This window comes from Telmatherina bonti, assembly GCF_933228915.1.
Source record: "Telmatherina bonti genome assembly, chromosome: 11".
Classification (NCBI taxonomy): domain Eukaryota; kingdom Metazoa; phylum Chordata; class Actinopteri; order Atheriniformes; family Telmatherinidae; genus Telmatherina; species Telmatherina bonti.
Genome location: NC_136629.1, coordinates 6,484,778 through 6,511,287, shown reverse-complemented (window position 1 = coordinate 6,511,287; position 26,510 = coordinate 6,484,778). Strand labels below are relative to the sequence as shown.

Here is a 26,510-nt window from a genome sequence, read left to right as displayed (position 1 = left end):
GTCCTTTACTGTCCTCTGAAGTCCTTTACTGTCCTCTAAAGTCCTTTACTGTCCTCTAAAGTCCTTTACTGTCTTCTAAAGTCCTTTACTGTCCTCTAAAGTCCTTTACTGTCTTCTAAAGTCCTTTACTGTCTTCTAAAGTCCTTTACTGTCTTCTAAAGTCCTTTACTGTCCTCTAAAGTCCTTTACTGTCCTCTAAAGTCCTTTACTGTCCTCTAAAGTCCTTTACTGTCCTCTAAAGTCCTTTACTGTCTTCTAAAGTCCTCTACTGTCCTCTAAAGCCCTCTACTGTCCTCTAAAGCCCTCTACTGTCCTCTAAAGCCCTTTACTGTCCTCTAAAGTCCTTTACTGTCTTCTAAAGTCCTCTACTGTCCTCTAAAGCCCTTTACTGTCTTCTAAAGTCCTCTACTGTCCTCTAAAGTCCTTTACTGTCCTCTAAAGTCCTTTACTGTCTTCTAAAGTCCTTTACTGTCTTCTAAAGTCCTTTACTGTCTTCTAAAGTCCTTTACTGTCCTCTACTGTCCTTTACAGCCCTTTACTGTCTTCTAAAGTCCTTTACTGTCTTCTAAAGTCCTTTACTGTCTTCTAAAGTCCTTTACTGTCTTCTAAAGTCCTTTACTGTCCTCTAAAGTCCTTTACTGTCCTCTAAAGTCCTTTACTGTCCTCTAAAGTCCTTTACTGTCCTCTAAAGTCCTTTACTGTCCTCTAAAGTCCTTTACTGTCCTCTAAAGTCCTTTACTGTCCTCTAAAGCCCTTTACTGTCCTCTAAAGCCCTTTACTGTCCTCTAAAGTCCTTTACTGTCTTCTAAAGTCCTTTACTGTCCTCTACTGTCCTTTACAGCCCTTTACTGTCTTCTAAAGTCCTTTACTGTCTTCTAAAGTCCTTTACTGTCCTCTAAAGCCCTTTACTGTCCTCTAAAGCCCTTTACTGTCCTCTAAAGTCCTTTACTGTCTTCAACCCTCCTCTACTTTCCCTTTCCGTCCTCTCTAATCCTCCCGTCCTCTACCGTCTCCTTCCACCGTCCACACGAAGCAGAAAGTCGTCTTACTCGTAGTAACTCTGCATATCAGAGAAGAGCTGGGTGAACTCCCGGCTGACTTCTTCTCTGATCTGAGCCTCCAGCATCAGGTTCTTGGCTCGTTCCTTCTTCAGCTGAAGGTGCAGCTGATCAAGAGCCACCTTCTGCTTCTGGAGAACAACAGACAGACGGAGAACATCATTCATGTGTCGGAGTAGAGACCAGGTTTCCTAACTGTCATGAAAACCACAGATCCTGGTCAAATTGTAGATAAATATACAGTTTTTATTTCTGTCAAAAGAAACCTCCCAGGCCTCGCACTCCTGCCATTTCCCTGAAGGAGGTGCGTGACGAGGAGGAGGAGGTGTTTAGTAAACCTGACCTTTCTTTCTGTGACATCGTCGTCATCTTCATCGTTGCCAGTCTGATCCATCAGGCTCATATCTTCATCTTCATCTTCCTCCTGAATGTTTCCGTCACAGTTTATTAGATGAGAAAAACAATCTGCTGACCAGACTTTAACGAGGACCAGATCCTGGTCTCTACCTGCACGTCCTCCAGACTGCTCTCACAGCCAATCAGAGAGCTCCTCCTGCTGCTCTGAGGAGCTTTCCTTTCAGCAGCGAGGACGAAGGACGTGTCGCCAGAGGCGGTCCGGTGTCTGACTGGTCTGGACGGCAGAACCACGATCTAGAAAACGGAGAATACAGCTGCATTTAGGAACAGAAATGTAGCGGGAAACGCTGCATGTATAGAGGAGCGCTGCAAATCTAAATACCGTAATGCAAAAGAAGAAAAACGCGCTGCGAATGAAAGCAAACTGTGAATACAGAAACACGCTGCATGAAGAAAACGCTGCATATTCAGTCTCACAACAGAAGAGCTCCGGCGAGTTTCTACCCGTTTAATCCGGATGTTTTCTGCTTAACGAGTAAAACTAGAAGCATGGGTACCTTCTGGGCCACGGCGGAGAACTTGAGGACGTTGAGGGTCTCGTCGTACATGGAGGCACACTGGTTGATGTTGACGATCATGCAGGCTTTACCTCGGCCGCAGAGGAAGCCCTGCAGGTAGTGGGTCAGCTTGCTCTCTCTGAAGGGAACATGCTGAAGCATCCTGAGGGAGGGAAGAAAGGCAGCATGAAGGGTGTCACCCTGGAGACATCAGAGAACCGAGGAACGGCTTTGTCACCAGCAGGGGATCTTCACCTGGCCTGCTGGTTGTGTCGGAGCGCGTTGATGCATTTTCCCAGGATGAGCAGCGAGGTGTTGATGTTTCCCGCTTCTTTTAGACGCTCTCCTTTATTCTGGGTTTTGGCGCAGCGCTCGGAGCCAGCCAGGTCACACAGACACAACCTGGACAGAGTAACGGAGCGCACGTTTGCACGTGTGGAAAACGCCGTGCACGTGAAGCCATGTTGCAGCAAACGTTCACTCACTCGCTGACCGCCTGGACTCTGGGAGCTCCAACATCCTCAATCCTCAGAAGCCGAATGGAGAAAATACTGTGGCTGGAGATAAAACACACACAGGTAAAGGACACACAGTGACACACGGAACCAACACGGAACCGACACGGATCAGCATCAGCTGGTCCAATCTTCTGGTCAACGGTTTAACAGGACACAATTCGCTGTGTTGCAGCTTCTGTTTTCTTTATTTCTACTTTTTTCATGACGGGATGTTTCAGGAAGGAGGAGCCGGCGTGTAACTGGTTGCCACAGCAACTGGTTGCCACAGTAACTCCAATGTTACACTCAACGGCTCCTGCTCGTTAATGTTGCCATGACAACAGAACCGTCTGCAGCAGACAGTCAGAAATTAACCTAAATGATTTTTCAGCCCAGAAAAACGCAGAAAAGGCGCTACGCAGCACACAGATGGAAAATGTCGGATTCTACCGTATCCATTTGGTTTTGTCGGACACGTCAAACTCCTCGTCGTCGGAGTGGAGGGGAAAATAATAGAAAAAAATGGGGGTGAATGGAGGTGGGGCGCCCCCATTATCTGCAGTATGTGTAGCTGGTTACGTCACACTGGAATGGTTTTTAACCATAGACTGTATATAGAGAGATGGGCGGAGCCTCCGTGACGTCACCCATAGGTTTCTGAAGAGCTGAATTGAAGCTCGGTGGGCGGTTCCTACCATCGCCATCTTGGCAGGGGCGTGCATGTCGTCTTGCCCGGAAAATACAAATATGGGCAAAGAGGTGGAGCTGAGAGGGGGGCTGTGAGCGTCATGGTGGATGATTGACATCGAGCGAACTCCGAGCTGCCTGTAGCTAAGAGCTAACCTGGAGATAACAGGAGCTAACCAGCTAACGGAGGTAAGCGGGCTAAAGCTAAGTCACGTTAACCGGATAAAAACCGCGGTTGTTCTACATTCTTCTGACTTGAAGCAGATCGGGTACCTGTCAATCAAAAGGACACGCCCCTAAATATGCCGAACTTCGAGATTAGATTACTTAGATTAGATTACGGGTAAATTAGAAAAAAATTCACTCCGCCCACAGTTGTCATGAAGGTAAACCTGACCTATTAAACCTAAAATGGATTTTTGTACCAGGCTGTAAACATGTTTATTTCTGCTGTAAACATGTTTATTTCTGCTGTGAAGTTGGTCTTTTTAACATGGGAGTCTATGGGGATTTGCTCTGTTTTGCAGCCCCTACTGGATGAAGGGGGAACTGCAGTTTATGTGCTTCCATAGGCTTCACTTTTAACCGCTGGAGGCTCGGTCTATCTTTCATATACGGTCTATGTTTTTAACCTAAAAAATCAATTTCTGCTCCCTTGCGTATGAAAATGAGGACATCTGTCTGGAACGTCGCTACATTCATACATTCACCGTCACGTTGCCATGGCTGTTGAGTCCACTCATCCACTAGTGGGCCGTGCTGAGGTCAGAGGTCACTCTCTCATCATAACAGCGGTTAGTTGTTGTAGTTTACAGCTATAAAGTGGTTTCCAACCGTCCTAAAACAGCAGAAGAATGGAACCATGAAGCTTTTCTACTGTTCTCCAGGTGCTTATTGACAGTTTCTATCTTCCTGTTCCTCCTCTTCTTCTCTGGTTTTTTCCTTTCAGTGGTTGTGTGTCAGCCATACAACCAAACTGTGCATCTGCTGCCTGTCCTCCGCCATTCGTAGGTCTTTATGGGGGTAACAGTTTCAGGAAAGTTCTCTGGTAATAAACTGCTGTTTAATAAGTTGAGTCATATAAGTGTGGCATAAATACCAATTTGAACCGGGATGAAAATGTTTTAAATGTAGTTTTTGTGTTTAATATATTATCTGTTTTAGAGGCTGAGAGATCTTTACACTTTCAGTTCCCTGATGGACTCCAAGCAGCCGCTCACTTCTGAAAACTAAAAACCATTTTAAGAAAATAAAACACTAAATATTTTCATAACATAAAATTTAAGACTAACATTGCTTCTCATCTATTTTTGGTGCAAACGTGGCTTTAAATGCGGAATAAGACGCCTGATGATCACTGGTTTTTGGGTTTAATATATTAATTTCATTTCACTCCATCCAGAACCTTCCTAATGAAACCGTGTGCAGTAAACCGGCGCCGGCTGATCTTTACGGTTTCAGGGAGAAACGCTCACCTCCTGCTGGAGACATGGTTGAGTCGTGTGGAGGAGAAACTCTGGTTCTTCTTGCCGAGCTTCAGCACCCCGTACGCCTCTTCGGCCGTGTTCACCTGAACCCAGCGCAGATCTAAAGGCAGAATATTCACGTCAGGTTGCTTTTTATGCTGCTCCATTATTCACTGTGGAGGAAAATAGTCTGTGGATGACGAGGAGTCTGGTTCTGAAGGGACAGTTCAGAGGTCCGACGGAAGTCTGAAACACCCTCGTGACCAGGGGTGCCCACACTTTTTCAGCCTGCGAGTTCCTAATGAAAAGACCAGTCAAAATGATCGAGCTATATATTTATTGAGATTTTTACAACTCATGTTGATGTATGTTCCATAACCACATGCTGCAGAACAAAACATAATTAACTATGTACATTGTTTTTACATTACCCCAGTTCGCTCTGATGATTTGCACTGAACTGAAAAGTGAAGAACTGGAGGTAGCTAACTGACTAGCTTGTTAGCTTTACAGACGGACGTGTTTGAAGACACGTTGAGCTGGCAGAACTTTTCTTGCGGGGCTCCGAGAAGAATCGCGTGATTGGTCGGACATTTGAGGAGGCCGTCGTTAACACAGAAAAGCGTGCAGCGGACAGTTGCTACCTCCATGTTTTTTCTGTTGCAGATAAAACGGATTGTTTTGATAAGACTGGATCAAATCCTATTGTCATGCGATCTACCAATCGTACCTTGGCGAGCGACTGGTAGATGGACTGGTCGATGGACTGGTCGATGGCGATCGACTGGTCGATGGACTGGTCGATGGCGATCGACTGGTCGATGGACTGGTAGATGGCGATCGACTGGTAGATGGCGATCGACTGGTAGATGGACTGGTAGATGGCGATCGACTGGTAGATGGACTGGTAGATGGCGATCGACTGGTAGATGGACTGGTAGATGGCGATCGACTGGTAGATGGACTGGTAGATGGCGATCGACTGGTAGATGGACTGGTAGATGGCGATCGACGTCTTGAGCACCTCTGCTCTAGACTAAACTCCTCCTAAGCCTCCCTCCCAGCAGACGTCTATAAATCTGTCGTTCTGCATGAGGACGGTCTGTTGTTCTGAAGGTGAGGTCAAACTGACCACTACATGATAATCTCCTAACGTCTCCATGGTAACCGACTCCCTGGCTGTCAAACTCCTCAGTGTTCAGGTGAATCAGATCCCAGGTGTCCGGATGCAGACATCTCAGGGTCTCTACCCATCATGTATGTCTGTAAGACGATGAGCAGACGCGGCGTAACCAAGTTCCTCTGACCGACAACAACCATCAGGAATAAATAAATGATGGAATATATGAATAAATAAAGCTAGAAAAAGGACATTTATCAACATTCACTCAAACACGAGCTGACAACATGTAGATAAAGTTAGAGAAACCAAGCAGACCTTTGACGAAGGCGTTGCCGGCGGCGTCCTGTGACAGGCGCAGCGCGGCCCTCTTCAGGCTCCCGCCGGGCGCCACGTCCAGCAGGTCGTGGATGTTCTCCTTGTAGATTTCACAGAAAGAAACCCAAACAGAGAACTTTGTGTTTGTTTCCACCGTCAGGCTGATTTTATTCTCCTCTGCTTCGCTTCTTCCCAACGTGGAGGCTGCCGGACACACGGACATAAAATGATTTAACACACGATGCTTTCTGAAACACACTGCTGCCCCCGGCGTCATGACAACGAACGGATCGACGACTCGGCTGTGGCTGGACTGAGTAAAACGCCACAGAAACAAATAACATGACTAACGATGGGAAACTTGCCTTCAGACAGAGTCCTGTTCGTTCCGTCCAGCAGGGTGGCGCTGCTCTTCTCAGCCTGTAAAACACAGACATGCTCAGTTCGTCCAACAGCTGACTTCACTCAGAATCTCAGCACAACCGCTGTCCCAGTCAACATAAACACAGCTGACAGACTTCTGATTGGTTGGAGGGAGTGTGTGACTGCAGCGCTGCAGCAGACTGACGATGTGCTTTGGTCCCGTTTCCGTTCTGCTACGAGTCGGTGCTGATTTGATTTAAGGTGCGATTCTCATGATTCTTTAATATTTCAGATTTTTGTAAACTAAAAACAAAATAAATGTAAAAACCCTTTTTTTTCTTGTCATTTTTCTTCATTTCAATAAGAATAAAACAACCCAGTATTCAGACCATCATCCTGCTGCTCTAACGCCCAACAAGACAAGAAAAAAAAAAAAAAAATCAATAAAAATGATAAACGTGACTAAAATTTATCATGGATTGTTTCTATTTTTTTAAAAAAATTATTTTTTTTTTTTAAACAAAAATATTGATTTTAAAATTGTAAAGAAAAAAATCCAGATTTTTTGGATTTAATTCCCGTCTCTGACAACATGACATCACCAAAGTAAACAGCCGTTCGTTGTCCTGATACAGATAAAATATTTCATTTCAGTGTTTTCTCATCACGGTAAAATCTGCAGCGTTTCTGATTCAGAACCTCCACCTCTAAGCTCTCCACCACTGTGCTGGGCTGGGCTGAAGGTGGAGGTCAGGTGGGCGGAGGGTGGGGTTCAGCTGAAAGTCAAGTAGAGGTAAGATGTTTCAGAGTGAGTAGATGGAGGTGTGATAGAAGAAGTGGACGTCGAGGTGCAGGTGCAGATAGAGGTGGAGGTGGAGGTAGAGGTGCAGATAGAGGTGGAGGTGGAGGTAGAGGTGGAGGTGGAGGTAGAGGTGGAGGTAGAGGTGCAGATAGAGGTAGAGGTGCAGATAGAGGTGGAGGTGCAGATAGAGGTGGAGGTGCAGATAGAGGTGGAGGTGGAGGTAGAGGTGCAGATAGAGGTGGAGGTGGAGGTAGAGGTGCAGATAGAGGTGGAGGTGGAGGTGCAGATAGAGGTGGAGGTAGAGGTGCAGATAGAGGTGCAGGTGGAGGTAGAGGTGCAGATAGAGGTGGAGGTGGAGGTAGAGGTGCAGATAGAGGTGGAGGTAGAGGTGCAGATAGAGGTGGAGGTGGAGGTAGAGGTGCAGATAGAGGTGGAGGTGGAGGTAGAGGTGCAGATAGAGGTAGAGGTGCAGATAGAGGTGGAGGTGCAGATAGAGGTGGAGGTGCAGATAGAGGTGGAGGTGCAGATAGAGGTGGAGGTAGAGGTGGAGGTGGAGGTGCAGATAGAGGTGGAGGTGCAGATAGAGGTGGAGGTAGAGGTGCAGATAGAGGTGGAGGTAGAGGTGCAGATAGAGGTGGAGGTAGAGGTGCAGATAGAGGTGGAGGTAGAGGTGCAGATAGAGGTGGAGGTAGAGGTGCAGATAGAGGTGGAGGTGGAGGTAGAGGTGCAGATAGAGGTGGAGGTGGAGGTGGGACGTTACCTCCTTAGACTGCCTCAGCAGGCTCCTCTTGAAGGCGGCTTCCTCTGCCTGCTCCTCCCTGCTGAGTCGAACGAACTCCCTGCAGCGCTGAGGCTTGATACTCGAACCGCCGAAGATCTGCTCGCCGATGCTGCCGAAGACCAGGTCCAGAGACCGGGGCAGGAGACCGGGGTCGGAGTCTGGACCTTCAGTCCCACAAACGGAGCAACATGGTCAGAGACACGGCAACGTTTTCCACACATAAAGCACCTCAAAGTGCTGTAAACATCAAGGTTGCTATGACAACACATCTGAAAACCAGAAGAAACCAGAGCGCTCCAATGAGAGCGGCGACATTCCCACAGACTTCCAACGCAGACGCCACCGGCGGCTCCGTCAACAGGAACCAGTAAAACACGCAGCGGCGGCGTACCCAGGAAGGTGAAGGTCTTCCCGGCGTTGGTGACGCCGTAGGTGAAAAGCAGCGAGTTTCCTCCTTCCAGGAAGTCTTTCAGCAGATCTCTCACGGTTCCGTCAAACAGCTGACTCTGCGTGGTCTCGGGACCGTACACCTGCCACACACACACACACACACATCACACATCTGCAGCTTTTCCCAGTCACACAACTGGGACGCACCAACCTGGGAGAACTGCAAGTGCTGTCCTGTGTAGGCGGCGGGTCTTTCTGACCTGGGCGGCTTCAGCAGAACCGTGTCCGGAGGCTGGATGGTGACGCAGTCCTGCAGAAACACACATTTCAGCCTCTCAGCCCAGTTCTTCCCGTCTGAACGGCTTCAAACGTTTACCTGCGACTCTCCGGCGGTCCTCTCCGCAGAGGTCAAAGGTCGGATTCTCAGGTAGACCTGGAGGTGTTGTCTCCCCGAGAGGCAGGAGCGCTGCAGGACACACACACGTTCCGTAAGAAACTACATTTACAGCTTCAGACGAGAAAAACCCAGAGGAAACAGTCTGCAGATGGGCTGGAGGCCGGCGAGGGTGTCTCGGTCGGGTATAAAAGGAGGTTTACAGGCCGGCGAGGGTGTCTCGGTCGGGTATAAAAGGAGGTTTACAGGCCGGCGAGGGTGTCTCGGTCGGGTATAAAAGGAGGTTTACAGGCCGGCGAGGGTGTCTCGGTCGGGTATAAAAGGAGGTTTAAGTCTGTAGTCTGATGGCTTTATCCAAAAACCGGATGATGATGCACTGGGCCTCTCTGGTCTCTATACTCTCCATGGAAATACATCTGACATTGTTGGCATTCATTTGAATTTCTCTTCTTTATTTTTCCTTCCTGGTCCTGATGGAGGTTTTCCTCCCTGGTTCTGGTCCTGATGGAGGTTTTCCTCCCTGGTTCTGGTCCTGATGGAGGTTTGCCATTGTGGTTCTGGTCCTGATGAAGGTTATCCTCCCTGGTTCTGGTCCTGATGGAGGTTTTCCTCCCTGGTTCTGGTCCTGATGGAGGTTTGCCATCGTGGTTCTGGTCCTGATGAAGGTTATCCTCCCTGATTCTGGTCCTGATGGAGGTTTTCCTCCCTGGTTCTGGTCCTGATGGAGGTTTTCCTCCCTGGTTCTGGTCCTGATGGAGGTTTGCCATCGTGGTTCTGGTCCTGATGAAGGTTTTCCTCCCTGGTTCTGGTCCTGATGGAGGTTTTCCTCCCTGGTTCTGGTCCTGGTGGAGGTTTTCCTTCCTGGTTCTGGTCCAGATGGAGGTTTTCCTCCCTGGTTCTGGTCCAGATGGAGGTTTTCCTCCCTGGTTCTGGTCCTGATGGAGGTTTTCCTCCCTGGTTCTGGTCCTGATGGAGGTTTTCCTCCCTGGTTCTGGTCCAGATGGAGGTTTTCCTCCCTGGTTCTGGTCCTGATGGAGGTTTGCCATCGTGGTTCTGGTCCTGATGAAGGTTTTCCTCCCTGGTTCTGGTCCTGATGGAGGTTTTCCTCCCTGGTTCTGGTCCTGATGGAGGTTTTCCTCCCTGGTTCTGGTCCTGGTGGAGGTTTTCCTTCCTGGTTCTGGTCCTGGTGGAGGTTTTCCTTCCTGGTTCTGGTCCAGATGGAGGTTTTCCTCCCTGGTTCTGGTCCAGATGGAGGTTTTCCTCCCTGGTTCTGGTCCAGATGGAGGTTTTCCTCCCTGGTTCTGGTCCAGATGGAGGTTTTCCTCCCTGGTTCTGGTCCAGATGGAGGTTTTCCTTCCTGCTTATGATGTGAAGTGGACTGAATAAAACTTGTGATGACGTTTCTAATCAGCCTGATCAATACAAAGCTGATAAAGCATCGATCCCAACCAACTTTTCCAACATGGACTTATTGCACTCCGTCCTTTCTGAACTTGTATTTAAACTTAAAACTACTTCACCATTCCAGGATCCTGACTCTGCAACAGAAGAACTTTTCCTCTCAGTCTGGAGCTCGATGACCGGATTTACCTGCGTTTCTTCTTCACCTGAGGAATCCCGTTTCACCTCTTCAGGATCTGTCATTTCACTGCTGTCAGCTGTGTTGACAGGGCACGAATCCGTCATCCTGCCACAAACAAACAAAACAACACAAACTTGGTCAGAAAGATGGATGATTGTTTCCACAAACATCGAAACTTCTGTTGAAATCAGATTAGCAAGTTGTGCTCAGTTTGATTCACTTTACTGCAAATCACGGCCTTATAAACTACAACTATCCAGGACATCCCGGTGGATTAAGTTTAGGAGCTTCTCACCAACCTGCTTCAGAGCTGAATGTAAAGATCATGTTTCTGACTTTAAAGTCTAATCATTGTTCTTAATGTAAAGAATTTTAATCATGTTTCTGAATTTAACGTCAAGCTAGCAGGCTAACAAGTTAGCTGGAAACTCTCACTTGTCAACTGACGAAGAAGTCAATAAAACTCCTTTATTTTCTGAGAAAAGACTCGGTATATACATCTCATCTGGTGGATTAAACCTAACGGAGACTCTTACCTTCCAGTTACAGTCGGGACATTAGGCCTTTTAACGGGAAAACACTCCTTTACGTGCTGTGTTGAGCTAACTTTGTACAACTGAACCACGCCGCGGTTTGTTTAAAACAGACCAATCGGATGTGAGAGAGAACTGCGCATGCGTGTGGCTCTGCTGCGTTCAATGTACATGTTTCTGTTCGGAATTTCAGTATAGCAACAGTTTCCTGTTAGGATGGACTATGACAGTCCTCTTCAAATGACGGCCCGCGGGCCAAATGCGGACCAAAACCAACTTCTAACTTCTATGTGACCCATCTTATGTCAAAGAATAAAGATTTTTATCAAGAACCTTCAATCATTCCTATGCTTATCAAGTAGCCTACAACCCTACAGTTGTGCAGACCTCGAATGCAACATTTGGTTGCCTAGCAACATTAACCCCAGTTAGTTGCTGTGTTTTTAAGTTATAGAGTAGCGCTAGCTAGCATGTCGCTCTTTGTCCCAAAACACGAAATTAACAACGAAAACAGCAGATTTAACCCCGCCAGGTCTGACAAGTATTTGTTTACTTTGCCGTCACATTCGAGCACCAAACCGATGTGTTTAATGTGAAATGAGTGTGTGGCTGTGTTTAAAGATTATAGTGTGAGGAGGCACCACATCGAGGAGTTGAGTTTGATACGACCTTTTTATGTTAAAAGTTAGGAGAAAAATAGGTTCTGACTGGAATTTTCATTATTTTGATTTTGTGCATTTGCTATAGTCATGTGTACTGAAGAGTACTAGGGCCATGAAATAAAAAAAATTTAATTCTGAGGGAAAAAAAGTCAGAATTCTGACTTTTTTCTTAGAATTCTGATTTTAATGTCAGAATCAAGGAAAAAGAAAAGGATGAAAATGCCAGTGACTTATCTGATGTGATCCTTGTTTCGGCAACCAGTGGCTGTGAAGTCAGTGTAGCAGAACAAACCGGAGATGTGATGAATGACACAGATCAGCTGCAGCCTTCTCCTGAAACACCCACTGCTTCTGGAACTCAGTTCACAGCGTTGAAGAAGACATGGAGGACACACGGCTCTTTGAGGGTTTTGTTATTCCTGCCAGTCCAGGTCCTCCAGATGACGTGATAACAATAACTGTTCATCATGGGAACACTTTGGAAGACATGATAACTGCCTTCTCTGATGCAGATTTTGTACAAAGCACTGAATATGAAACGCATGCTTCCAGACAACACAGAAGAAGCCGGTAGGGGATCTGGGGTAGTAAGAGATGTTCTCAGCTGCTTCTGGCAGGAATTCCAGGAGAGATGCACACTTGGTGCAACTGTCAAAGTGCCTTTCATACGACATGATTTCTCTGCAGAAGGAAATTGGCAGAGTCCTTTTGAAAGCTTACTTTGAGTGTCAGTATTTGCCGAACAAACTTGCTCTGCCCTTCCTTGAGCAGGTGCTTTTCAGTTGCATCTACAGTGACCTTAAAGCACATTTCCTGCAGTTTGTGAGCAGTCAGGGACGTGAAGTTTTGCAGCAAGCAATGAGTAATTTCTCAAAAGTTGATCATGATGATCTTCTGGAAATTCTTGATGGCTATGGCTGTAGAAAGAAGATCACAGCTGAGAGTTTTACAACAATCTGGATGAAATTGCACACAAAGAGCTTGTCCAAAAACCGATGTTTGTGATTAACTCCTGGAGGGAAATCACCATGCATCATCTCTCCATCACTCCACATCATCGGACAAAGTTGCTGTCTGACTTACAACCAACTACAAAGAAGGTCTGCCAACTGCTAAAGTTTGGTGAGGATGTAACTCCCAAACCAAAGGAAGTGGGGAATAACCTGAAAAGATTCACCAGAGAGCTGGATGAAATCTGCGCAGGATCTGATCTCACTGTGACAGACAGCATCTATGTGGAGTTTGAACAAATGACAGAGTTCATAAGGAGACCGATAGGACACACATGTGGGAAAATTCTGCACATTGCTGAAAGTTATGAAAACTTCCCAGATTTTCGTTCAGAATTCAGTGCTGTTCTTGAAAGTAATGTTTGACTAATGGACATTGTTTAGACTATTATAACCTGTACTTTAACAATGCAATGCAAAAAGTATGTTGCATATGAAGTCATTGTTAAGAATTGGAGAATATATTGATTTAGTTGCTCTGAAACAACTGTGACTTTGGTTTCTAATTTGCAAACCTGTGCGAGATCCATATGAGAAGTTGTATTACCTTAAAGTATAGCAAATCCTGGATCCACACAGTAATTCTGAACATTTGGCTCACTTCTTCCCAAATATCCCACAATAGTCACAATAAAACTGATAAGTAACACAATTGGAATGTAATGTTTGCATCTGATCAACACTTGCTAATTAGATTTCCATCTTAGTTTTCATATTTCTGCAAGTAGTTTTTGCAGTCTTCATCTTTGGAGAGTTTTACATCATGTCCTGTTGCAGAATCTTATAGTGTGTACAGTTACAATACTCCCCAAGTCCTAAATGTCATTATTATTCTTGCTTGTTTTTGGGAAGTAATGAAACTACTGTGATGCATTCTTTCATGTCATAATGGCACAGTATTGTATACCTTGTTGACCATCATCTTAACAAAACAAGACTGTTATGTTCCGAGACTGATATGTTATCTTGCATAAATATCTGGGAAAAAAGTCAGAATCCTGACTTTTTTCCCAGAATTCTTTTTTTTTATTCAGTGGCCCTAATACTCTTCCGTAGAAACACCTGCAATTCAGAATTGGTTTTTTTTGGCAAAACTGTCAAATGTTGTCAATTTGCGACAGAATGAAATGGGAACACAGCGACTGAATCCCAGGCGTTAAACTTTTAGTCTTATCTTATAGTTAAACTTCTGAGATTAAAGTCAGAATTCTCACTTTTTCAACAGAATTATCATTTCTTTATTCAGTGGCCCTAATACTCTTCCATATTTATAAAAGCTATTCATACAGTTTTTTTCTTCTCTTACATGTTTGTAAACTGATAATAACTGATTATATTTATACTGGTTAGAAACCTGCTGCTTTCAGTGGGGGGGGGGGGGGGGGGGGGTATTTTATCAACAAAGAAAAACTTGCAATTCTTGATTTCTAGTTTTAAGATCTTTCCTCTCAAAGAGGAAAAACAACAGAAAGGCTGCTTCTGTGCTACTCTTACTTTAGTTTTACTTTATTTGACGCGTTGAAGGATTGATTCAAATGATTCAGAAAACTTGAAATGAGAGCTTCACACCTTGTGTAAATTTCTGATTTCTTTTGTTTTCGGGACATCTCAACAACTGAACTGATAACTTCATATGCATGTAAAATAACCTATTTTTGGATTTATTAACAAAGAAAGAAATAGAAGTCGTGAAGAATAATCTGATTTAGCCAAATTCATAAGTCTGAACAAGATTATACAGATCTTTGCCTGAATATGAGGAGATGACCTGGAGAGCCCCAAGTCTCCAGGATCCCAAGGTGGTAGAGAATGAGAGGGCTAAGATCCTCTGGGACTTCCACATCCAGACAGATAAAATGGTGGTGGCCAACCAAGCGGACATGGTGATCATGGAGAAGCAGCAGAGGAAAGCCGTAGTGATCGATGTATCCATCCCCAATGATGGAAATATCAGGAAAAAGGAGAAACTGGAGAAGTACCAAGACCTCAAAGAAGACCTGGAGAAGGCCTGGAGGGTGAAAGCAACATTTCCATCCAGAAGAAATGAGTCCAAGGAGCAGCTAAGATGCTGAAGAGTGTATATATATATATATATATATATATATATATATATGTGTGTGTGTGTTTATGCATGTATGTAGAGAATATGTCTGTATTTTGTCTTGTCATGAATCACAAACTTAACATCCACGTAAAAACTAAAGAAACTTCAGGATACATTTGCTTGTTTTTTATTGAAATTTATTTTAGTCCATAAATAAAAGTCCCATTAAACAAAGATGTTATAAACCACATCGGCATCTGTTTTCATCGTTGTCGAACCTCCTCAGAACCACCATCAACATCTCATCTCCTCACACGCATCGAACGTCTGCTTCCAGGACGTTTCCAGACGAGTGGAGAGATCCACGTGGACCTGACATAAAACCAGTCTGTCTGCCTCCCAACACATCAGACCGAAGGATTGGGGTTCGGGGGCTCTGAATGTGGAAGGACACCCGTCCCCCCCACTTGGTCTGGACATAAACTGTATATAAAGAGATGGACGGAGCCTCTGTGACATCACCCATTGGTGGGCGGTTCCTACCATCACCATCTTGGCAGGGGCATTGGTGTCGTCTCGCCCGGAAAATACAAATATGGGCAAAGAGGTGGAGCTGAGAGGGGGCCGTGAGCGTCATGGTGGATGATTGACACGGAGCGAACTCTGAGCTTTCTGTAGCTAAGAGCTAACCGAGCTAACCCAGAGATAACAGGAGCTAATCAGCTAACGGAGGTAAGCGGGCTAAAGCTAAGTCACGTTGTTAACCGGCTAAAAACCGCGGTTGTTCTACGTTCTGACTTGAAGCGGGAGATCGGGTACCTGTCAATCAAAAGGACACGCCCCTAAATATGATGAACTTCGAGATTAAATTACTTTAAAATGGGTAAGTTAGAAAAAAAATTCACTCCCCCCACAGTTGTCATGAAGGTAAACCTGACCTGTTAAACCTAAAATGGATTTCTGAACCAGGCTGTAAACATGTTTATTTCTGCTGCAAACATGTTTATTCCTGCTGTAAACATGTTTATTCCTGCTGTAAACATGTTTATTTCTGCTGCAAACATGTTTATTCCTGCTGTAAACATGTTTATTCCTGCTGTAAACATGTTTATTCCTGCTGTAAACATGTTTATTCCTGCTGTAAACATGTTTATTCCTGCTGTAAACATGTTTATTTCTGCTGTGAAGTTGGTCTTTTTAACATGGGAGTCTATGGGGATTTGCTGTTTTGCAGCCCCTAGTGGATGAAGGGGGAACTGCAGTTTTATGCACAGGAGACTCCGTCCATCTTTCATATACGGTCTATAGGTCTGGCTCAGCTCTGTTTGCACCTGGAAAACCTGGAAAACTAAAGCATGTCTAAAAAATAAACCCTGACAATCAGTTCAGTGTTAAAGAAACGTTTAAACTCCGACAGCGACGTCAGAAACCAGTTAATAAAAACCGCGTCACGCCGACGTCGCCTCAGCCTCCTGGAGAAACACACGGAGACGTTGCCCAGCAAGTTTCTGCATCACAGCTCCAGTTCAGGCCTGACAATCCCAGTTCTCCCAGCAGAACCAGACCCAGACTGTTCCCGTCTACTGTCCAGACTTTTCAGCGCTGAAGCTGCACAGGAGGCTCTTCGCTCCACTCTGCCAGGAGTTCAGCGTCTCCAGGGGAGTCTTCCCCTCCTGCAGGGAGCAGACACACAACAGAATGGAAACTGGGAGCATTTCGTTCCGCTTACTGGTGTGGAAACATAACTAACGAGACAAATACCTGAATAACTAAATAAATACGATACTGGATACAGATCCATGAATGTCTAAACATTAAAAATGAAATAAAAATGAGAGAAACAATGAAGATCTAAAATGTGAATTATTATACATAAATAAATAATATACATGTGAAATAAACTAAACATAAAAATCTTAATGATCTTATAATAATATATAGAAAAATACATGAAACAATAAATATGTATAAATTTGAGTAATTATTCCTTTTTATTCCAATTTATAGTTTCACATATTTCCTCATTGTTCACATTTTTATTCAACTTTTATTCTTTTTTATATATTTTTATATATTATATCTTTTTTCTACTTATGTCTTCATTTGAATATATTTCCACATTTTAATTATATTTTTTAGTTTTATTTTTTTAAATATAAATATGAAAACATACATTAATAAAACAGCATGTTTTATATATGTGGTAATATATAAAAAAATAAAAGCATTAAATAATTTTTTTACGTTTGTGTTTTTTTAAAAATATATTTCAGTAGATATATTATAATAAATGTCTTTATGAATCTATTTATTCTACTGTCTTATTTAAATGAGTTGTTTTTGTCATGTTTTCCCTTTGTTTTATGTCGTAAATCTGACGAAAAGTGAATGAACAAACTGCAGGATGGTGAGATGCTGAATCTTCACACTGATTCATATTTTTATTCTTCATGTTTCCTCTGTGCTTCTGCAGACTGACTGGTTTTTGTGGTACCGTATACTGGTAATGTTGTGGTCCGATCTTCAGGCGGAACTAGACTGGGATGTCAGACGTGTGCAGAACGGTTCTCACCGAGTTCTTGGTGCCGAGATCGGCTCCGTACATCATCAGCAGCTTGATCATCTTGAATCTGTTTATTCTAACGGCGTCGTGCAGCGGCGTGTCTCCGTCCTGCAGAGGAAACACATGTTCACCACCATGGAGACACACTGGAAACCAGTCAGACTGGAAACCAGTCAGACTGGACACCAGTCAAGATGGAAACCAGTCAGTCGGGAAACAGGTCAGACGGGAAACCAGTCAGGACGTGGGGACGCTCACTCTGTCTCTGACGTTCACGTCGGCTCCACAGTGGATGAGAAGCTCTGCGCAGTCGCAGTGTCCCGTCCTCACGGCCACGTGTAGAGGCGTGCTTTGCAGCTGCGCAGTAGAAAAAGAAAACAATGAGGACGGATGCTGTGTCCGGCCACCAGGTGGCGACAGAGGTAGATAGATAGAGAGAGGGAGAGAGAGAGAGCCAGAGAGAGAGAAAGAGGTGTAGACTCCAGCTCTTCATTTAGAGTTTCTATTTTATTCTAATGTAGCTTTACTGAGTTGTTTGTTTGTCTTGAAGCATCAATTTCATGTTTTTTTTATAAATCAGAAAATAAATTTATGTTTATTTCAATTAAAACTTAAAACAAACAACAGAACAGAGAATCAATCTAGTGAATAAAAACCTAAATCTGGACTTGATGACATTTCAGTCCACTAAGTTCCTGGTCTGTCTGGGTTTCTGGTACCAGGTCCACCCAGACTACTGGGACCTGATCCATCCAGACCACTAGGACCTGATCCACCCAGACTACTAGGACCTGATCCACCCAGACTACTAGGACCTGATCCACCCAGACTACTAGGACCTGATCCATCCAGACCACTAGGACCTGATCCACCCAGACTACTAGGACCTGATTCACCCATACTACTAGGACCTGATCCATCCAGACCACTAGACCTGATCCACCCAGACTACTAGGACCTGATCCACCCAGACTACTAGGACCTGATCCACCCAGACTACTAGGACCTGATCCATCCAGACCACTAGGACCTGATCCACCCAGACTACTAGGACCTGATCCACCCAGACTACTAGGACCTGATCCACCCAGACTACTAGGACCTGATTCACCCATACTACTAGGACCTGATCCATCCAGACCACTAGACCTGATCCACCCAGACTACTGGGACCTGATCCACCCAGACTACTAGGACCTGATCCACCCAGACTACTAGGACCTGATCCACCCAGACTACTAGGACCTGATCCATCCAGACCACTAGGACCTGATCCACCCAGACTACTAGGACCTGATTCACCCATACTACTAGGACCTGATCCATCCAGACCACTAGACCTGATCCACCCAGACTACTAGGACCTGATCCACCCAGACCACTAGGACCAGGTCCATCCAGACCACTAGGACCAGGTCCACCCAGACCACTAGGACCTGATCCATCCAGACCACTAGCACCAGATCCATCTAGACCACTAGGACCTGATCCATCCAGACCACTAGCACCAGATCCATCTAGACCACTAGGACCTGATCCATCCAGACCACCAGGACCTGGTCCACCCAGACCACTAGGACCAGGTCCACCCAGACCACTAGACCTGATCCACCCAGACCACTAGGACCAGATCCATCCAGACCACTAGTCCTGAATCATCCAGACCACCAGGACCTGATCCACCCAGACTACTAGGACCTGATCCGTCCAGACCACTCGTACCTTATCCGCCCAGACCACTAGGACCTGATCCACCCAGACCACTAGGACCTGATCCACCTAGACCACTCGTTCCTTATCTGCCCAGACCACTAGGACCTGATCCACCCAGACCACTAGGATCTGATCCGCCTAGACCACTCGTTCCTTATCCGCCCAGACCACTAGGACCTGATCCACCCAGACCACTAGGACCTGATCCACCCAGACCACTAGGACCTGATCCATCCAGACCACTAGTATCTGATCCACCCAGACCACTAGGATCTGATCCACCCAGACCACTAGGACCTGATCCACCCAGACCACTAGGACCTGATCCGCCCAGACCACTAGGACCTGATCCATCCAGACCACTAGTATCTGATCCACCCAGACCACTAGGATCTGATCCACTTCTGGTTCACCACAGGCATCTGCATCTTTTTGCACGTGACATGTGGTGACTTCCAACCCACCTTGTCTCTGGAGGAGAACTTGGCTCCCTGGTCCAGGAGGAGCTGCAGGGCCGGCAGGCTGCCTCCTCTGCAGGCCCAGTGGACCGCTGAGGCCTCCAGCTGAAACACACACACCAAGCTGTCGGTCTGTGTGGAACGGCAAGCAGAGCCAGCTGCATCGTGGTTTGGTGGATCCGCTCACCTTGTCTCTTCTCTCCACGGCGGCGCCGGCCTCCAGGAGTCGCTTCATCACCTCCACGTGGCCCCTGAACGCGGCTTTGTGCAGAGCTGTTCTCTGGAACTGAGAATGAGGCAGAACATCCCTGTAGTGACTGAGCACTAAACGTGTGGATCTCTGCAGGACATTTAGCCACGTCTCTTACGTTGTCTGCGGCGTTTGGGTTTCCTCCGTCGGCCAGGAACTTCTCCACCACCGCCAGCTTGTTGTCCACGGCCGCCATCAGGAACAGCTGCTCGTCCACCGTCTCCGGCTGGAAGAAGCCAAACCAGGCGGTTCAACGTGCAGGTTGCAAACCTCACCATAACTTCGAGTCAGGAAGGTCTTTTACCACGGCCTCGGGCTCTGGCTGATGTTTCTGGTGCCTTTCAGGAGCCTTCCTCTCTCTCCTCCTCTTCCTCAGCTGCAGGATGTTGAAGAGGTCATCCACTGTCTCCAGCTTCAGTCTGCCGCTCTTATCCATCTGATGAGGAGGAGATGAACCAGAGGCCTTCATCAGCATGTCAGAGAAACAGTCTGAACATTCAGCGACATGCAATATAAACTGTTTAAAGAGTAAAACACCAGATTTCTGTTGTTTTGAGGTTTTAAAATGCAGAGTTAAACATATTTTTTCATTTAAACATGTTGACATGAAGGTTCAGTCTTATAAAGACTCAGTGTGTTACCCTGGTTTACCACTAGGTGGAAGCACACATCAACACTAAACATTAAACCTGCTGATTGTTCACTGAAAAACAGAACATTTTTACATTTCCTGCAACATGAAAGGTGCATTTTTCATATAAATACATTTTTAATAGTTCAGTTTGATCACATGATATCAGATTATAGCTTTAATATAAATTTTCTACTTTAATATTCATGTCAGTTTGACTGTCAGTGCTGTTTCAATTAAATAGATCCGTAACGCCAGTCAGACTGAGGATGATTTAAAGGGGATTATTTAAACTTTAAATGTTTAATTTTTAATAAATTGTGAAATAAATATCAAATAAGATGATTATCTGGTTTATTTAGGTCTGCAGAATCAAGAAGAGAAAAACAATTTTGGATTGAGTTCAAGCTGGACATTAGCATGATGGATATTTTCTTAGTTCTCATTAGAAGTTAAAGCTCAAACAGTGAAGGAGATAAATGAATTTTTAGATCATGAACAATGTCATAAAATGAAGTAAAAAGTAACTAATTTGACTCAGTTTAGCTTCACCAAATATGATGCCTTGAACGCGCAGGCTAAGTTAGCTAGCTAGCTAACTAGCTAGCTAGCTAGCTAAGTTAGCTAGCCAGCTAGTTTATGCTTTTCTATGATTTTATGAATCTACAACCAGAAACGTTTAATGCACTACATACAAGTGCATTAAACTGTAAGATATTCATATTTGAATCTTATACCTTCAAACCAAGCCATGAAGTTTTCAGTGATGTTTTTATGTTTTTAAGCCCCTTTTTTTTATCATAAGAACCCCCAATTTTAAAAAAAGAAAAATCAAAATAAAATCTTTTTTTTTTTTCATTTATTTTACTTGGAGCAATTGGTATGAGTTTATAACAGATTATTAATAAATCAATGCTGTGATTCATTACAGACTTTGTGAAGGTTGTAATAACTTTATACCAAATTTTATCTTGTATTCTCATTTTTCAAAATATTAAATATTTTTTAATTTTTCTCATATAAAAAAATCTTGGTTTCTTATGACAAAATTAGCATATCTATGTATTTTTTTAAAGAATAAAATGTGATTAAAAACGTTTTTTCTATTGTTATGTATGAACTATTTTTACATTTATATATAACAAGTTTTATAACCCTTTAAACCTTGAGGCATTTTTAAAAACAAAGCAAAAAAAAAAAAAAAAAAAGAAAAAGAAAAAGAAATCACACTTTATAACACATGTACCAAAATGGCCCTTCTTATAAAATAGAATGAAAATGCAATGTGTTCGTATTTTATTTCATTTTATTAAATCATATCTCTTTAACAACTTCTGACTGAAACTCATAGACAGATTTTAAATATATTTTCAAATATTAATGCCTTTATCAATAATAAGCATAAGAACATTAAAATATAGTAAAAAGAAGTTGTTGGAAAGATTTTATCTGAAAAACTAAAATAAAATATAAATATGTTACATTTTCATGACAATATGTTCCAATGTATTATTTTTTTAAAAAACATAGTTTTTAATAATATTTTCTTTTTAAAATACATGTTTTATGCTCTGTTTGTGGTATGAACCCAGATTCCTGATGAAAAATCATAACATAAGAAATGACAGTACGTGAAAACTATGTGGTCATAATGGGAACTGTGGGAAATCATACAGCATCTTATTATCTCCTTCATGCAGTTTCCTGTAAACTGAAGCCGAAATAAGCTGCTGATCTCACGTTGAGAGCCGCCACGTTGACCTCCTCCTCCGATGCTCCCGGCTCCTGGTGCGACCTGACGCCATCCTGCTTCTCCTGACTCACAGCCGCCTCGTAAACGCCGCCATGGAAACCCTCTTTGCCCTCTGACCTCTTCCCGGTCACCTGATCAGGAAGACATTGCAGAAAGAAGATCCATGATGCTGATGATAGACACGACAGCATGGACACATTAACACACACACACACACACTCACACACACTTCATCATGACTTACAGTCCATAATCATCTATATATCTCATCCAGGAGCAAATATGAAGTAAAACGTCAAAAGATTCACATGTGAATGAATTAGGATGATTTGATCTGTTTAATACGGAGGCCCTGAAGTTCAAACCACATTGACAAAACACACAACAACATCTACACAACAACACACTGAAAACACAACACCAAATTAAAAAACACAATGATGAACTGAAAAACTCTTCCGAAGGTTGAAACAGTCGTGTTTCTTTATTTGTTATGTTTTGTAAACTGTCATTGTGTTTATTAGTTTGCTGTTACGGCTGGCCCTTCAGGGACACCGTAGTTTGACCCACTGATTGACGAGAAGCAGCAATTCTTCCACTGTTCAGCAACATGATGGTAAATGAGTGTGTGTATAAACATGATGGTGTATGAGTGTGTGTATAAACACGATGGTGTATGAGTGTGTGTATAAACACGATGGTGTATGAGTGTGTGTATAAACACGATGGTGTATGAGTGTGTGTATAAACATGATGGTAAATGAGTGTATAAACATGATGGTCTATATGTGTGTGTATAAACATGATGGTAAATGAGTGTGTGTATAAACATGATGGTGTATGAGTGTGTGTATAAACATGATGGTGTATGAGTGTGTGTATAAACACGATGGTGTATGAGTGTGTGTATAAACATGATGGTAAATGAGTGTGTGTATAAACATGATGGTCTATATGTGTGTGTATAAACATGATGGTAAATGAGTGTGTGTATAAACATGATGGTGTATGAGTGTGTGTATAAACATGATGGTCTATATGTGTGTGTATAAACATGATGGTAAATGAGTGTGTGTATAAACATGATGGTAAATGAGTGTGTGTATAAACATGATGGTGAATGAGTGTGTGTATAAACATGATGGTAAATGAGTGTGTGTATAAACATGATGGTGAATGAGTGTGTGTATAAACATGATGGTAAATGAGTGTGTGTATAAACATGATGGTAAATGAGTGTGTGTATAAACATGATGGTAAATGAGTGTGTGTATAAACATGATGGTAAATGAGTGTGTGTATAAACATGATGGTAAATGAGTGTGTGTATAAACATGATGGTAAATGAGTGTGTGTATAAACATGATGGTGAATGAGTGTGTGTATAAACATGATGGTAAATGAGTGTGTGTTTAAACATGATGGTAAATGAGTGTGTGTATAAACATGATGGTGTATGAGTGTGTGTTTAAACATGATGGTAAATGAGTGTGTGTTTAAACATGATGGTAAATGAGTGTGTGTTTAAACATGATGGTAAATGAGTGTGTGTATAAACATGATGGTAAATGAGTGTGTGTTTAAACATGATGGTAAATGAGTGTGTGTTTAAACATGATGGTAAATGAGTGTGTGTATAAACATGATGGTAAATGAGTGTGTGTATAAACATGATGGTAAATGAGTGTGTGTATAAACATGATGGTAAATGAGTGTGTGTATAAACATGATGGTAAATGAGTGTGTGTATAAACATGATGGTAAATGAGTGTGTGTATAAACATGATGGTAAATGAGTGTGTGTATAAACATGATGGTCTATATGTGTGTGTATAAACATGATGGTGAATGAGTGTGTGTATAAACATGATGGTGAATGAGTGTGTGTATAAACATGATGGTAAATGAGTGTGTGTTTAAACATGATGGTAAATGAGTGTGTGTATAAACATGATGGTAAATGAGTGTGTGTATAAACATGATGGTAAATGAGTGTGTGTATAAACATGATGGTGAATGAGTGTGTGTATAAACATGATGGTAAATGAGTGTGTGTTTAAACATGATGGTAAATGAGTGTGTGTATAAACATGATGGTGTATGAGTGTGTGTTTAAACATGATGGTAAATGAGTGTGTGTTTAAACATGATGGTAAATGAGTGTGTGTTTAAACATGATGGTAAATGAGTGTGTGTATAAACATGATGGTAAATGAGTGTGTGTTTAAACATGATGGTAAATGAGTGTGTGTTTAAACATGATGGTAAATGAGTGTGTGTTTAAACATGATGGTAAATGAGTGTGTGTATAAACATGATGGTAAATGAGTGTGTGTATAAACATGATGGTAAATGAGTGTGTGTATAAACATGATGGTAAATGAGTGTGTGTATAAACATGATGGTGAATGAGTGTGTGTATAAACATGATGGTAAATGAGTGTGTGTTTAAACATGATGGTAAATGAGTGTGTGTATAAACATGATGGTGTATGAGTGTGTGTATAAACATGATGGTAAATGAGTGTGTGTATAAACATGATGGTAAATGAGTGTGTGTATAAACATGATGGTAAATGAGTGTGTGTTTAAACATGATGGTAAATGAGTGTGTGTTTAAACATGATGGTAAATGAGTGTGTGTTTAAACATGATGGTAAATGAGTGTGTGTATAAACATGATGGTAAATGAGTGTGTGTTTAAACATGATGGTAAATGAGTGTGTGTTTAAACATGATGGTAAATGAGTGTGTGTTTAAACATGATGGTAAATGAGTGTGTGTATAAACATGATGGTAAATGAGTGTGTGTATAAACATGATGGTAAATGAGTGTGTGTATAAACATGATGGTAAATGAGTGTGTGTATAAACATGATGGTAAATGAGTGTGTGTATAAACATGATGGTAAATGAGTGTGTGTATAAACATGATGGTAAATGAGTGTGTGTTTAAACATGATGGTGAATGAGTGTGTGTATAAACATGATGGTAAATGAGTGTGTGTTTAAACATGATGGTAAATGAGTGTGTGTATAAACATGATGGTAAATGAGTGTGTGTTTAAACATGATGGTGAATGAGTGTGTGTTTAAACATGATGGTAAATGAGTGTGTGTTTAAACATGATGGTAAATGAGTGTGTGTATAAACATGATGGTAAATGAGTGTGTGTATAAACATGATGGTAAATGAGTGTGTGTATAAACATGATGGTAAATGAGTGTGTGTATAAACATGATGGTAAATGAGTGTGTGTATAAACATGATGGTAAATGAGTGTGTGTTTAAACATGATGGTGAATGAGTGTGTGTATAAACATGATGGTAAATGAGTGTGTGTTTAAACATGATGGTAAATGAGTGTGTGTATAAACATGATGGTAAATGAGTGTGTGTATAAACATGATGGTAAATGAGTGTGTGTATAAACATGATGGTAAATGAGTGTGTGTATAAACATGATGGTGTATGAGTGTGTGTATAAACATGATGGTAAATGAGTGTGTGTTTAAACATGATGGTAAATGAGTGTGTGTATAAACATGATGGTAAATGAGTGTGTGTTTAAACATGATGGTAAATGAGTGTGTGTATAAACATGATGGTAAATGAGTGTGTCCTCCAGTGACTGGTGGTGTATCGTACCGGATGATTCACTGATATCCAGATAATCCATTTGCAAATGTCATCCTACTATCTGGATCAATAAATCTCTGTCCTCCAGCTGCACACACTCCATCTCTGCTTGCATCATTCCCTCATCTGTTCTGCTTTCATCTCTCGGAAATTAAAAGACTTTTTTATGGTAGAAGTTTCATTTTCTCCTCATAAAATCAGAAAATGAAGAGGAATCACAGCTCTAAAAGTTCCCAGACGTCCTCCCTGCCAGTTTTCTTACCAGTTCTTCCACGCTGTGCAGTCCCATTCTCCTGGATGTGAAGCTGTACGTCCAGCTGTCTCTGTCTCGCAGCGTCTCTCTGTCCGTCTGCTCTGCAGCTTCTGCAGCTTCGCTGCTTTTATAACCTGGACAGAACAAAAAGAAAAAAAACTTCTGCCACTGTTCTCAGATCATATTACACTCCTGCAACATCTCTGAGCACCCCCCCTCCCTGCCCCATCCCACTCCTTCCTAATATGGGTATCTCTGTGTCAGCATGCAGAGACAGTAGAGAAGTAAGATGTGTCACTCTGTTTAGAATGGCTCAACATACAAATATATTCTTCTCTTTTCCCACTGTAACTGCATTTGAGACGTATCCTAATTCTTGTCCAGCGTCTATATTTCTGTCTGTATTTTGTAATCCGAATCATTCATTTTATCAAATATTTTCATGGATTTGTTCCATTGTATCCAAGGAAACCAAAGTGATGCAGCTAATATCATGAAGATGCTGCAGTTTCTTTCAGACAGAGTTGTCATTAAAAACTGAACAACATTAAATGACATAAACACAGAAACTATGTTTTTATTCCAGATAAACGGGAATAAAAAATAACATTGTCACTCTGACTTTCTG

The 26,510-nt window shown here is 42.9% G+C and overlaps 2 protein-coding genes across 2 annotated transcripts in view; both read right to left on the bottom strand.

Annotated features, from left to right (window-relative positions):
- The window catches only part of kif20ba (kinesin family member 20Ba), a gene marked incomplete at both ends in the record, with an annotated part of 49,807 nt that extends 39,331 nt beyond the window's left edge, over positions 1-10,476 (bottom strand). The window contains 13 exons of the mRNA XM_079248353.1: positions 1,050-1,189; positions 1,402-1,482; positions 1,566-1,709; positions 1,973-2,135; positions 2,228-2,374; positions 2,458-2,529; positions 4,632-4,743; positions 6,061-6,304; positions 7,986-8,170; positions 8,398-8,536; positions 8,608-8,706; positions 8,773-8,862; positions 10,381-10,476. Coding sequence (XP_079104479.1) covers positions 1,050-1,189; positions 1,402-1,482; positions 1,566-1,709; positions 1,973-2,135; positions 2,228-2,374; positions 2,458-2,529; positions 4,632-4,743; positions 6,061-6,304; positions 7,986-8,170; positions 8,398-8,536; positions 8,608-8,706; positions 8,773-8,862; positions 10,381-10,476 — 1,712 coding nt within the window. The remainder of the gene's footprint in view (positions 1-1,049; positions 1,190-1,401; positions 1,483-1,565; positions 1,710-1,972; positions 2,136-2,227; positions 2,375-2,457; positions 2,530-4,631; positions 4,744-6,060; positions 6,305-7,985; positions 8,171-8,397; positions 8,537-8,607; positions 8,707-8,772; positions 8,863-10,380) is intronic.
- A 4,335-nt stretch (positions 10,477-14,811) lies between these two features.
- On the bottom strand, positions 14,812-25,978 carry ankrd1a (ankyrin repeat domain 1a (cardiac muscle)). Its single transcript, XM_079248504.1, has 9 exons — positions 25,892-25,978; positions 21,977-22,120; positions 19,910-20,041; positions 19,724-19,831; positions 19,543-19,641; positions 19,362-19,460; positions 17,443-17,541; positions 17,194-17,292; positions 14,812-16,294 (listed from the first exon to the last, which is right to left on the bottom strand). Exons 1-9 carry the CDS (start codon positions 25,916-25,918, stop codon positions 16,202-16,204), a joined length of 900 nt encoding a protein of 299 aa, XP_079104630.1. The 5' UTR covers positions 25,919-25,978; the 3' UTR covers positions 14,812-16,201.
- Positions 25,979-26,510: the final 532 nt, after the last annotated feature.

Coding starts and splice junctions, on each gene's coding strand:
- ankrd1a (XM_079248504.1), bottom strand. CDS start 25,918: ATGGGACTGCACAGCGTGGAAGAACTG. Junction 19,832..19,909: donor AGCCAGAGCCCGAGGCCGTG/GTAAAAGACCTT, acceptor GGCTTCTTCCAG/CCGGAGACGGTGGACGAGCA. Junction 16,295..17,193: donor ATCTCGGCACCAAGAACTCG/GTGAGAACCGTT, acceptor TGCTCCCTGCAG/GAGGGGAAGACTCCCCTGGA.